The sequence below is a fragment of the Engystomops pustulosus genome, chromosome 1 (genome assembly GCF_040894005.1).
Source record: "Engystomops pustulosus chromosome 1, aEngPut4.maternal, whole genome shotgun sequence".
NCBI classification, from domain to species: Eukaryota; Metazoa; Chordata; class Amphibia; order Anura; family Leptodactylidae; genus Engystomops; species Engystomops pustulosus.
Window position 1 is genome coordinate 152736924 of NC_092411.1, and position 13889 is coordinate 152750812.

General features: G+C 43.8%; 1 protein-coding gene across 5 annotated transcripts in view; it reads left to right on the forward strand.

Annotated features, from left to right (window-relative positions):
• Nucleotides 1-3971: 3971 nt before the first annotated feature.
• ARID3A (AT-rich interaction domain 3A) overlaps nucleotides 3972-13889 on the forward strand; it is a 32063-nt gene continuing 22145 nt past the window's right edge. For 2 of the 5 annotated variants that reach the window (XM_072111337.1, XM_072111372.1), the window contains exons 1-3: nucleotides 3972-4090; nucleotides 8979-9578; nucleotides 11729-11972. In XM_072111337.1, the coding sequence (XP_071967438.1) occupies nucleotides 9220-9578; nucleotides 11729-11972 (603 nt within the window). In that variant the 5' untranslated portion in view covers nucleotides 3972-4090; nucleotides 8979-9219. Of the gene's footprint in view, nucleotides 4091-4280; nucleotides 4370-7155; nucleotides 7284-7873; nucleotides 7982-8112; nucleotides 8186-8978; nucleotides 9579-11728; nucleotides 11973-13889 lie in introns of those variants that run through there. The other 3 variants (XM_072111355.1, XM_072111363.1, XM_072111346.1) reach the window with 3 other exon arrangements.

Below are 13889 nucleotides of genomic sequence, written 5' to 3' on the forward strand. Positions count from 1 at the left end.
GAAAATTTTATAGCCTTCAAAAGGGGGCAACCAGAAAACTAAAATCCTGGCAGCTGCAGGGTGCTCCTTCCCTTCTGCGCCTAGCTGTGCCCCCATAACACAAGTAATGTCCACATGTGGAGGGTCGCTGCACTCAGGAGAAATTGTAGAACAAATTTTATGGTGAGTTTTCTCTTTTTATCTTTTGGAAATGTGTAAATTTTAGGGCTAAATGAACGTATAACCGACAAAATTTGACCATTCTAAATTTCACCGCCATTTTGATTCAATTACTATGAAGATCTCAAGGGGTTAACAATCTTTGTAAATGCTGTTTCTGATAGTTTGAGGGGTGCAGATTTGAAAATGGGTTGGTTATATAGGGGGTTTTGTTGCTAAATATGTAAAATTTGATTTCAAACAGTTTTTATCCCCAAAATAGTCAATTCCGAAAATACGGAAAATCGCTATTCGATTTGTAGGCCGCGTGACGTCAAAATAAATTATCCAAACATTTCAAAAATTATGAAAATGTAAAGTAGACAAATGGGAAATGTTATTCTGCAAGTTATTTAGGTGGTAAATCTATCTGCCTGAAAACGCGGTAATTTTGAATTTCGAAAATGGCAAATTTTTCTAAAAATTCATCATTTTTTTCTTTTTTTTGTAAATAAACGCAAAACTTATCAGCCAAAATTTACCACTAAAATGAAGTACAACATGTGGGGAAAAAACAATCTCAGAATCGCTTTGATAAGTAACAGTGTTCAAAAGTTATTAACACAGGAAGAGACACTGGTCAAATTTCAAAAAAAAGTTGCGAGCCTTAACCTGCAAACAGGCTGCGTCCTTAAGGGGTTAACAGAAGGGCCCATCCTTTTTAGAAAAGTATGGCAGTAGGGAGTATGGCATTTTATTTTTAAACCTGGTGATCTTTATATAGGGCTCAGCTATGTGAATGGGCCCCTGGGAAGACGAAGGCCCTATCCACCCGCCCATACCGCTTATATGAAGATCTGCCATTTGTTGCCTACTGAACCAGACTGGAGATGTATTAATGTGTGGGTCTTTAGATCAGTGCAGAGTACAACGAAACAATTCTCTGCTGTGTCAAATTTATCACTGTGTCTGATGCTATATACTACAGCCCCCTGTAGTATATAGCCTGCCAGCTATCACAGGTGCCCCTGCAACCCATAACGCGGGTCGCAGACGCACCCATGTATCTCTGCCCCAGCTTCTCACTCACCTGTCCTGGCGTGTGTCGGCTCTGTAAAATTTAAAGGGCCAGTGCGCCGCTAATTGACTCTGGACATCTGCCTGCCCTAATAAATTCCAGCCCCTTCCTATGTCCCCTGCCGGATCTTTGTGCTTCTATGCCTGAGGGTGAAGACACACATGGCGTTTTTGGGCCGTTTTTACAAAGTGCGTTTTCAGATCGTTAAAAAACGCATCCGTTTTTAAAAAACGGTCTGATCTAGTAAAAACGGCCCAAAAACGGCCAAAAAACGCCATGTGTGTCTTCACCCTGAGAGAAATCTATATTTCAAGCCCTCTGCAATTATCTTGATTTCCTGTTGTGACCTTGATTCCGTTCCTGACTGCCTGTCCTGTCCTACCGCTACATTCTCAACTCTGATCCTGTGCTGCCTGTCTCGACCTCCGGCCTGTCCCCGACCACGAGTGTGCCTAACGTTTCTGTACTACGCCTTGGCCGCTACCACGGACAAAGTCGCGCCTGTGGAACGACCTAGTGGTACCATGCCGCAACAAGTTCAACCAGTTTTGTTCTCATGAAAACGGGTTACCACTTAGACTCCGGTCCCAGGTGTCGGCTTACTTCATCATCCGCGGTGGTGCAGGTTTTAATTAAGACAATTGATAAAACCAGTCAAAAACGGATGCGTTTTTGAAAAATGCATGCGTTTTTTAGCGGACTGCTTAAAAACAGCCCAAAAACTGTTTCAAAACGCCACGTGTGCCGCCGGCCTAAGGGTGAAGACACACGTGCCGTTTTTAGGCCGTTTTTAGTTAGTGCGTTTTCAGATCGTTAAAAACGCAAGCGTTAAAAAACGCATCCGTTTTTGCAGTTTTTTGCATTTGCGCAATTAAAAACGGACAAAAACGCATGCGTTTTCAAAAAACTGATGCTTTTTTTACGCATGCGTTTTTAACGATCTGAAAACGCACTAACTAAAAACGGCCTAAAAACGCCACGGCCTAAGGGTGAAGACACACGTGGCGTTTTTGGGCCGTTTTTAGTTAGTGCGTTTTCAGATTTTTGACAGGTTTGACCAATTATCTTAATTCAAACTGGTCAAAAACGCATGCATTTTCAAAAAACGCAAGCGTTTTTCAAAAACGCATGCCTTTTTTTTCCAATCTGAAATTGCTCTACTAAAAACGCCACGTGTGTCTTCACCCTAAGGGCGCGTTCACACGTTCCGTTATCGTCGCGTTCATAACGCGACGCTAGCGCACAGTGGGCGGGGCTCGGGCCGATCACATATGCGTTTCCCGGGAAACACATGCGATTAATAACCCGATCGCATGCGTTTCTGAACGCGGCGCTAGCGGAACGTGTGAACGCGCCCTGTGGGTGCGGTCACATGTACCGGTTTGTAAACGCAGTGCTAGAGCACAGGGACGGGCCTCGGCCTGTTCGCGTATGCATTTCTAGGGAAACGCAGGCGATCGGTAACCAGAACCCGGTGGTTACCAGGACACAGAGGTCCGCCCCATACCCTATCTGCAGCGCTAGCAGTGCCGCTAAGCTGCGGTCACACGTTGGCACTATGGGGGAGATTTATCATCAAGTTTCTGAGGTAAAACTGTTCCAGTTACCCATGAAAACCACTCAAAGCTCAGCTTTAATTTTATAAACGGTTGTAGAAATATGAAAGCTGAGCTCTAATTGGTTGTCATGTGCAACCAGAACAGTTCTGCTCTAAGAGACTTTTGAGAAATCTTCCTCTGTTTCTGTTTAGAAACTGAATCAAAACTCGCGGAGGCGTTCAATGGACGATCACACATGCATTGCATGTGATTGGCAACCAGCACCCAGTGGGGCAGATTTACTTACCCGGTCCTGTCGCGATCCCACGGTGCGTTGTCCGACGAGGATCCTGGTCTGCCGCTATTCACTAAGGTTGTGCGTCCAATTCCCTGCATGTGGCGCTTCCGCGCCGAGGTCTGCCGGAGTTCACCTCCTTCTTCCCGATGCTTGTAAGTCCGAGTTGCTAAACAATTCTAAATGTTAAATCTTTTGCGTTGTCCGACGGCCACGCCCCCCGTTTTCTATCGCGTGCAAGCCGGCATCGATGCGCCAAAATCCGATCGCGTGAGCGAAAATCCCGGGGCTAATCGGCGCAAAAGGGAAATCCTTGGGAAACTAATAAAATGCGCTCCGCAGACCCTTAGTAAATGAGTCCCAGTGTGTGTATTTTCTAAATGCCGTGGCACGCCCCTGTTCACTTTGATTACTTTCCAAACAGAATGAAAGCACTACCGTGTGGCAGCATTTGCTACAGGTGCCCTGATAATATCAGCAGTGGTGGATTAGGCTCCTTATAATACAGTTGTATTTTTAGGACCGGATATTTTTTGCATACTTTACATCTGAATAAATAAACGTCGAGTATTGTAAGATTTTCAGATATTAAAACTATTATTTTGTTGAGGCGTCCATTATTTGTATTCTTCCCCTTTCTCTATTTTCTGGGTACTAACTCTTCCCGTAAACCAGTTGGCACTACTTCTATTTAGATCCCTCTTGAGTAGTTGTCAGACTACCCCTTACATATGATACTGTATGCATTACACACCGAGGGCAGCGCGGCGGGTAATGTGCACACCAACCCCAATTAGCAGGCCATTTTACAATCCTGCGCTCATTATTCACGATGTTCACTTACAGACTGTCCCTATCTTTACATGTTTGCAGACGCTCCCTTTAAAGGTTAGTCCTCCTGTACGCTCTAGTATTACGAGGTTGGAAGTTTGCCGACTCTCCCTGGACTGTGGCCAATCAGGTACCCCCTCGCGTGGTGGCTCCACCTTCCGCTCAGATCCCAAGTTTCTCCTCCGAGAAAAAGCAGCGGAGACAGTGAGGGTAAGAGTGGGGTACGACGGGGTACACATGACCCTCACCGGGGTGGGAGTGGGGGAGTCAGCGCCGGGCTGCCCATGGTGGCAGAGGGGGCTAATGTCTTGGGCCTGTTAGGGCATGAGGTGGTGTTTGGGGGGGGGGGGAGGGGTGCTGCTAAGGATGACGTGGTTTGGGGGAAATGAAGATAGGGGGTTCCCGCACAGGGCTTAGTTGGTGGGTACAAGTGTTAACCATGGCTCACTTGGGTGACGGAAGATGGACAGAGTACCCAGCGTGCCCGGGGTATGCCGAGCAGTGACACAGGTTATAGGGTGGGGTTGGGGTACTGTAGAGCACACGGCTGGTACTTGTAGTACTGAGAAGTACCCAGCTTTCCGCATTGTCCTGCCAGCAGCCTGTACCATATGGCACACTAGGCGCCAGGACTATGGGTGTGTGAGCAGCAGTGCTGCCTGGCACCTCATGGGCTCCAGGGGCACTGTCATTTTATGTGGCCTCAGCTGGGCCCAGGATTGACAGAAGCCTCAGCATTGCTGTCCACATTGCTTCATGTACTAGGCCTTATATTAATACTAGTATAACATGGCTGCTATAGCCCATAGTCAGCATGGGAACAAAGTATGTGTATGTACTGCCCTTCTGTGAATAATGAGAAATACCAGCGCTATGTATGTAGAGGAAGCCTTGAGTTGTGTATGCTATCCCCTTCTATGAATAACCTATATGAGAGGCATGTATGTAGGGTAATCCTTCAGCATGGTGCCCCTCTATGATATCAGTGCCATGTATGTAGGGGAAGCCTTCAGAGCTGTATACTGTGCCCTTCTATGAATAACATATATGAGAGGCATGTATGTAGGGTAATCCTTCAGCATGGTGCCCCTCTATGATATATGAGAATAGGAGTACATAGGAGAAGCCTTCAGAGCTGTATACTGTGCCCTTCTATGAATAACATATATGAGGGGCATGTATGTAGGGTAATCCTTTAGCACTGTTACCCTCTGTGATATATGAGCGCCATGTATGTAGGGGAAGCCTTCAGAGCTGTATACTGTGCCCTTCTATGAATAACATATATGAGAGGCATGTATGTAGGGTAATTCTTTAGCACTGTTACCCTCTGTGATATATGAGCGCCATGTATGTAGGGGAAGCCTTCAGAGCTGTATACTGTGCCCTTCTATGAATAACCTATATGAGAGGCATATATGTTGGGTAATCCTTCAGCATGGTGCCCCTCTATGATATATGAGCGCCATGTACATAGGAGAAGCTTTCAGAGCTGTAGGATGTGCCCTTCTATAAGGGGCATGTGTGTAGGGGAATACATCAGCACTGGATGTTGTGCCCCTCTATGATATATGAGCTCCATGTATGTAGAGGAAGCCAGTAGCACTGTATACTGTGCCCTTCTATGTTATATGTAGAGGGGGGGGGGGGGGGGGGCTTCTCCTACAGAATTAAGTGGTATTCTATATTAAGGGAGAGTTTGTGATTACCTTCTTTCCCTGAAAATAAGACAGTGTCTTATATTAATTTTTTTTCTCCTAAAAAGTAGCTATGTGTTATTTTCAGGGGATGCCTTAATGTTTGATGTACAAGAATTCAAATGTTGATAAAAAAAAAATCAACATTTATAAATATATGGTAGTCATGCCATGACAAACATCGGCATAACCAGCCAAGCTCTGAATTCCATCAAGAATTTCTTGTGACTCGGTTCTTTCTTCCATGTACAACAATCTCTATGGTATATTTACCACTCTATTTTAAGACTGTTGTATCTTCTTATGGAACCTCATCATAACTCTCCTAAACCTGGATTTCATGCTGAATTTTTTTTGTGACTCCATTTCTTTTAGAACCATTGGCCTCAATCTCTCATGCAATGGCACTTTCCTTTAAAGAGGACATTTATAACAGTGATTTTATCCCATGAATTCTTCACCCATGTCACAACCTTGTGCAGTGTATAAATTATCTGTTAATACTAATGTATGCTGCGCATGGAGCTGTAGCATTGACTGCAGCTAGGTCTTCTTTTCAGGGGAGGCATTTTAAGCGTGCACTAGGTCTTATTTTTGGGGGTGTCTTATTTTCAGGGAAACAGTGTAGCATACATTAGAGGAACAGATGTAGGGGAAGCTCCATTTTTCACACAGTGTAGAAACCAAAGTCACCAGTCATGCAGGGCATAAATGTTCATACACCAAATAGTGGAGTCATCACTCTATATCTTGTTACCCTGCTCTGTACGAATGAGCTGAATTTGTGCTCATGATGGCTCCACAGCTTGGATTAATGAGCACCGCATGGAAGGCGACTCCAAGTGCTACTTTTCTAGTGTCTAAGACTTGAATGTCTTCCATTGACTGTGCCTCGTGTCCAAAACAAACCTCCCTTTGTGCCAGAATGGAGCACTGACCCTGTGTACAGGCACACTTTGGGGAGTGTCCCCTCCCCTCCTCCTTGGAAACATCCAGTAGCTATAGGAAGGGGGGATTCCAGCTGCTGTATTAACCCATTGAATGACTAGTCTGAATCCATTTGTTACACAGAACAATGCTGGGGATGTGACAAGTTAGGTGGCCTTAGGCAATATACACCATGCTGGCTGTTTACAAGTAATCCTGGAAACAAGAACTTTCTGGGGGTGGGTGGCAGAGGCTTCTCAACTTATAGTTTCCTGACTACTCATTTGATCTTATTTTTCATCTAAATGTTACACTTGAAAGCAAAAAAAGTGAAGTGAGATCTTGTTGTCGCCAGCGAGACCTGTGAGGAGGTTTCCCTTATCTGGTTTCTGCTTTGTACACATATATTCTTCTTTATTGTATATAGAAGCAGTTGAGATCATGTTGTGTGTGTGTGATCACATTAATCTCGGAGCAGCCCACTGCTCTACTCCCCTGTGTTATGCTGACTGCTCTGGCACACAGTTGGTTAATCCAGTCTATCTGCTTAGATAATTAAGAGCTAATGTCCATGGGGGAGGGGGGTGTACAGCCCCTCCCTCCATTAATTCCCCCCCCCCCCCCCCCCCAGGCCTCCCACCCAGTCTCCAGTTGGTGTATTTGTTTAATCTCTGAACACCCAGTGTGTGATCCCTCTCCTGTACATACACTTTAAGTGCCAGGATCTACGCTGCTGGTCAGTGGAACCATAAGGGGTACAAGGAGCAAGGTGTATATAGGTAGATATATGTATATTTTCTCGTGGGGGTTGGTGGTTGAGGTATGACCTGATGTATGTTGCTTGCTCTATTTTGGGAGAAGGGGGGGGGGGATGGGGACTTTTTATAGAAGTGGACCTATACTGTCTGGTCGGGTAGACCTTGTGCTTTGATAGTGACTAATGTTTAACCTTTAGTTGGTAAAGGAATGTTGGGGTAGCAGTAACACTAACGGATAACAGTTTGCCATAACTATGTAGTGTAACAGCTTTTCTGGCCCTTTGGTAGGAAATACATTGAGCCCACTCCCAACAGGATAGGGGAGGGAGAGTTTTCCCCTTTAATTTCCTCCTGATTTATTGAACTTGCCACCTTGTACATTCTGGAGCTGTGTATTTTCTGGTGAGGTGGAAGCTGTCACTGAAGTTGTACAAAGCTTTGCACCGAGTTTAAGCATTGTGTGAGTAAGTTCTCCATGCCCGTGCGGGCATAATCTTTGTACGTGCCACAACTTTCCTTCCCTTTTCTTTTGTAAAAGAATGGTGAAACTGCACGCTGGAATCGAGACGCTCTGAAACTTTGTAAAGAAAAGTTTTGGCAAGAAGCAGAACAGAAAAACTGGTTGTACGATGGTCCGCTTGACTTGCATTGTAAGAGCACATGCTCAGGTTGCAGTGAGGTGGTAGAACACAGTAGCTGAGTGGAACTTGCTCCCTTGTGTAGGTATCAGGTTGCTTATCTATCCAGTCATTCAGCAATCATGATGATCTGGCAGATTGCAGTATGTGTGGTCACCATTATCCTGTTCGTGTTTCTTTACCTTACCATGTTTTTTTTTTTTTAAGTATAGTCTGTCTGTCATGTGAATATGCCATAAGAAAGAAGGGAACCCCAAATCTCCCCATAAAGCGAAGCCTGCAACTGTAAGATAATCAGCTAAGAATTAACAACAACCAGAAATTGTGTTACTATGTATCAAGCAATTGGTTGAGGCTACATTCACATGCATGTATGGGGGACGTATATACGCCCCCCCATACACTTCTATGGACTCACGGCGCTGTACAGGAGCAGTACGGTGCAGCACACCTTCTGCACCGTGCCGTTCCGTAGCAAGATGGGACATGCCCTATCTTTCTACGGAATATGGCGCTGTGTATTCCTATGGAGAGGGCCGGGGATGTGCGGCCCTTTTCCCCTACTCCTCTCCCCGGTGCCGATGTATGCCAGCCATACTACGGTTCAACGGGCATACTTAGTGTTAATGTAGCCTAATAGAGTATTGTTTTTACCTATTTTTTGGGGAGGGGGTCTTGAGAAATGCAACTGTAGTTTAAGAAGAGCAGTTGGACTGGAGTCCCTTTATTTTATGGGAACAGCAGAGCTAGGTGCACAGAACATGTATGAAGATGTGGAACACTGCTGCCGTAAAATGTCTATGTATATTAAAATTTTACATGCTGCAAATAATTTGGCCATATTATTAGATACATGTGGTTATGGTACACCTTGGAACTCTACTGAGCCATATTACTTGTGTGGTTTTACCAATAGTTTGCTATTCAGCTACTTGTAATAACTTGTTACTACTTGTATAACTCTTTGGTCAGTTGACCTAGTGACTATGGTTCGTGATTGTGTTTAGTAATGTAATCGTGTACTGCATTTTATATATGCCTTGAATTAACTTTTTTTTTTGCTATTTTTCATTGATAGAGAACTTGCAGAAGTCGTATGGTTTGCGATCAGTCCTATGTGGAGCAAGAGTCTTTGATCTGGCACTATATAGAAGTCATATCTACGTTACCATGCATAGATCCCTAACTTACCCTAGCTGAGACATTGCTTGCTTGAACTTGAGCATTGTTGGACGCCACAGGTCTTTGTTGAGTAGTTTCAAAAAATTCAGAAGGTGGAGGAGGCAGCACGTGGCCCTCCTCGCCCGCCTCACCGCGCCATGAAGCTGCAGGCGGTGATGGAGACGCTTCAGCGACAGCAACGGGCGCGGCTGCAGCAGGAACTGGAAGCAAGGCAGCTTCAGCCAGATGTGGTAGGTGCTCCTCCTGATGGGGGTTATCCTGCCAATGGTACTGAGGATACTGAGCCAGAGACCTTAAAAATGCAGCGAGCACAGGCAGCAGCTCTTGCCGCTATGAGGGCTGCAGCTGCTGGCTTAAGTCAACAGGCAAGCCCGGCCGCCTCAGAAGATGATGATGATGATGACGATGATGGGGAGAGCATGGCATCGGAGGATGAAAGAGAGAGAGATGGGGAAAGTGAGCCATACCAGGACATGGGCTCAGAGGAGGATGAACTGTAAGTGTTGGTTTTTTTTATATGTTATAGGATTTAAGATTACTGTGTGGGAGGACTTCCACCTCTTCTTTGTAATCCATGTTTGCACACTTTACGTTCTGTTTAAGGGTCAGGGTCATCCATGTAACTAAACAAGTATAAATTTAACTGTGCTAATTACTCTCAGGTAAAAGGTTTTTCACTTTAAGGCCCATTTTTTCCAGTAGCCCTGAAGAATAGTAGTAGTGTCAGTCATTTCTACATTTAACATCCATGAGTAATTGCTAGTTCCGTATCTAGGAACCATCTGCATATGTGAAGCGGGGGGGTTGTCCTTTTAATTTTTATTATTTTTAAGTTGTCATACACCAAAGAGAGCTACCTGCAGAATTTATTAGTCCATGGATGCTCTTCCCAAGTTCCTTATATACTGTACATGCACCCTCGGCTCTGTTAAAGCTTGCACATCTTTATATCTAGAGAGGGGATGGGCTGCTGCAGGAGCATAAAGAATAGAGCATGTTCAAATTCATCCTGCTTGCTCCTTCTCCATGATCATATATATCAGACCAGCAGCTAAAGAGTATGAAATGTTCATCCCGAGCATCACAGCAAACACATACCATGTGCACAGACCCTCAAAGGTTATCTGCCCCAACAAGTAACAGTAAGTGAGGCATTTTGGATGGAGGAAATCCCTAAACATATGGAGCTAATTAACCAATTTAGTTATCTATGGTATTAAAATTAAACACTTTAGAACAAAATCAATAAAAAGATTGATACAAAAAAAAAAAATGAAGCACTTGTGTATTCTGTCCCTTGGATGACCTAGTGATACAGACTGTGCCAAAAACTGGCAGCAGGCCTGCATATGTTGGCAGTCAGTCAGAGACGGTTAGAAACCTCAGACAGATAGAACTGTTCTGAAGTGGAAGCTTCATTGTTCACACAATTTGTGCCAAGTTATACATGGTTTGTTATCTTGTTTGCCTTTATGATTGGATAGTCTAATGCCTATTGCCCACAAGCGAGTGTTATACTATTTACTCACATCGTAAGCTTGCCTGAATATCTGGCCCGATCACTTAGCGGCCCGAACTGAAATGACATGCTGAGTTCAGTTCTGGTCTCTAAGGCTGGCGGCACATTTGGCGTTTTGAACCCGTTTTTGGGCCGTTTTTAAGCAGTCAGTTAAAAAACGGATCTGTTTTCAAAGAACACATGTGATTTTTAACAGACTGCTTAAAAATGGCCCAAAAACGGGTTCAAACTGCCACATGTGCCGCCGGCCTAAGTGTTTGGACTTGACATTCAGGCAAGTTTACAATGTGAGTAAATCGGCTCACACTTGCTCATGGGCAACAATTCTTAGGGTGATGCCACACATGGCGTTTTTAGTCAATTTAAAAACACATGCGGTTTTTAAAACGCATGTGTTTAGAACCGTTTTTGTCAGATTTCCCAATTATCTTAATAGATAAACAGGTTGTAAGCAGCCAAACGAATGGTAAGCGGTCAAAAATGGATACATTTTTAAACGGACTGAAAACGCATGCTTGAAAACGGACCAAAAACGCCATGTGTGGCATCACTCTTAGACTGTCCAGTCTTGATACTTTTAGGGCATTTTACACAGGCTGACCCAAGCAGGCAATTGGGAACAGCCACTCCTTATGCAGTGGGGGACCCTAAAGTTGGTGAAGCTTGAGCATGTGTATGAAAGATGCACTGGGAGCTGCTGATAAGAGTCCAGACTTTTTAATAGAAAACAGGTGAACAGAGGGTTTGTACTTGAGTCACCAGATTTTGGGCCCTGTACACCAGTAGCATTTATTGATACTATATGAAGATAAAGTGAGGCCCCATAGTATGCATTTGTCAACAATAGAATATGTCATTACAAACGAGTGAGTACACTTTTAAATGTCCACATTTCAGGAGCGGCCATTCATAGCAAAAGCAGTTCTTGACAATAGGGCTGTGTTTTGGAGCATTTCCCAATTTTGACTATACATTAGTTTGCTTTGGTTGTTGCCAATTTCTAGTATTTAACTAAAGTATTATGTGGACACATTTTCAATATATGTGTACAACTTTCTTATTTAGGGGTATGTAGCTTGTTGCTTTCTATTACATTTTTTCATCTTCACTTCAATCACTTTTTTTAGGAAGGGGAAATGGGATGAAAATGATTTTGAAGATGAAGATGATATGGATGATTTGGATGAAGAACTAGAAGTGAGTGAAGCTGGCAGGCCAGTAAAAGGGACAGGCTTGCAACCAAAGCACCCTGCTCAACAGACCTTACCTATACGTCCATCAGCTGGAGCGGAGCGTCCAGGACTGCCACAAAATACACATCCTCCTATTCAGGACCACGGGGATTGGACATATGAAGAGCAGTTCAAACAGGTATGTCAACCTGCTGAAATACACTTTCCTAATCAGTGATGGTCTTTTTTCCTGTTCATGTTGTGGCTGTTTTTCCTGGAACAAACTCTTCCAGCAGCACAGCTATATGGGTCAGGTCACATGGTTCTTGGTCCATTTTTAAACAGACTGAAAACTAATCTGTTTTTAAACGCATGCGGTTTTGTGTGTTTTGCCATGCATTTGGCTGGTTTTAATCTGTTTTACAGCTGCCTATACTTCTAGAAATGAAGATAAACAGATTCAAACCAGCCAAATGCATGGTAAACATACAAAAACCCATGTGTTTTCAGTCCATTTAAAAATGATCCCAAGAACGCACTTTTCTACAGCGCCCTTAGGGTGATGCCACACATGGCGTTTTGAACCCGTTTTTGGTCCGTCTTTAAGCAGTCTGTTAAAAAACGCATGCGTTTTTTTGAAAATGCATCTGTTTTTGACAGGTTTTACCAATTATCTTAATTAAAACTGGTAAAAAATGGCTGTGTTTTTCAAAAAAACGCATGCGTTTTTGGACGGACTGCTTAAAAACGGACCAAAAACGGGTTCAAAACGCCATGTGTGGCATCGCCCTAACAGTCCTTGAGGCACTACTGTACAGTACTATTCTCATGTTTCCAATATGGACCCGTATTTCAAAGCCAAAACAATCTTAAAGGCTGAAACATATGTGAGGGCACAGAATAACAACTTTCTGCATTGTATGTGAGGAACTCCTTGTTCAGTCTTAATTGGCAACCATTTTTGTGTGGTTCTTTGTATTTGCATCTATGTAATTTCTGGAAAAGTATCAGAGATGGTGCAGAATAAATTTATTCTAAACAGAAAAGTTGCAGACAGTGACAGAATATTGTGATCTCAGTATGTGAAAAAACTTTTTTGAGGGGGAAGGCTGAGACACCTGGCACCCCCTCTAATAAGATGCTTGAAGTCGTTCTTGTACTCAAGTTGGCTTCAAATAGGGGATGGAGTGTGATGTCACAGGCATATGAAGCAGAGCTAAGTTTAATTGGGTAAAAGTAGTTGAGCTGCAATACCAAGCACAGACTCTATACTATACACATTGCTGTGCTTGGTATGATGCTGTGGAAGGCCACACATACAAACACTGTATTCTTTGCAGCCCCCCCACTGCGCTAAGAAATGTCCACAGAGTGCATAGGATGGGCATCAAAGAGTCGGTAGTTAAAATAGCCAGATCATGGAGCAATGGCATTGGCACACACTGAATGGTAGATATTACCCTTGAAGTTTCAGCAGGATAGTTAATGATAAGTGATTATTGTTGAGATGTGTAGTAATGGCCCCTGACTTTCTACTTATCTTGTTGTATACAACAACTGGTCTGTGTTCAGGTGTACAAGCAGGCTGGGTTCACATGTGGCGTTTACATTGAGTTTAGGAACACAACAGATGAGGAGATTTGCCTGATCACATTGCTGTTAAATCTTTGTTTACAAAATGCATGTTTTAAAGGGTTAATGGTATGTTAACAAATGTTTTGTAAATTAAATGTTAACAGCATTGTAATCAGCCAAAGCTGTTAAGCCCGCCACTAATTTTAATGTCCATATGCTATTTTAGGGCACATGGATGGCACATATGTATAAATCATGTTTGTTAGCATTGGAGGCTGATGGGTGGCTTTCATAGATCATACTGTAAAGTGTAGTACACTGTGATGTCTAATGTTTTCCTTTCTGGCTGTCTTGCAGTGTAGCTGTATGTTGTCGCTGTGTTCTGCCTAGCAGCAGGTATTGCGTGACTAGATCCTTGTTTATATCACTGTGCTTCCCCTCTCCTCCCCTGATAATGCTTCTCTGTGTGGGTTTTTCTCTCTCACTTCCTGTAATGGGGGGAGGGAGTAGGGTGTGACACTGCAGGGTGGGCAATTGAGGG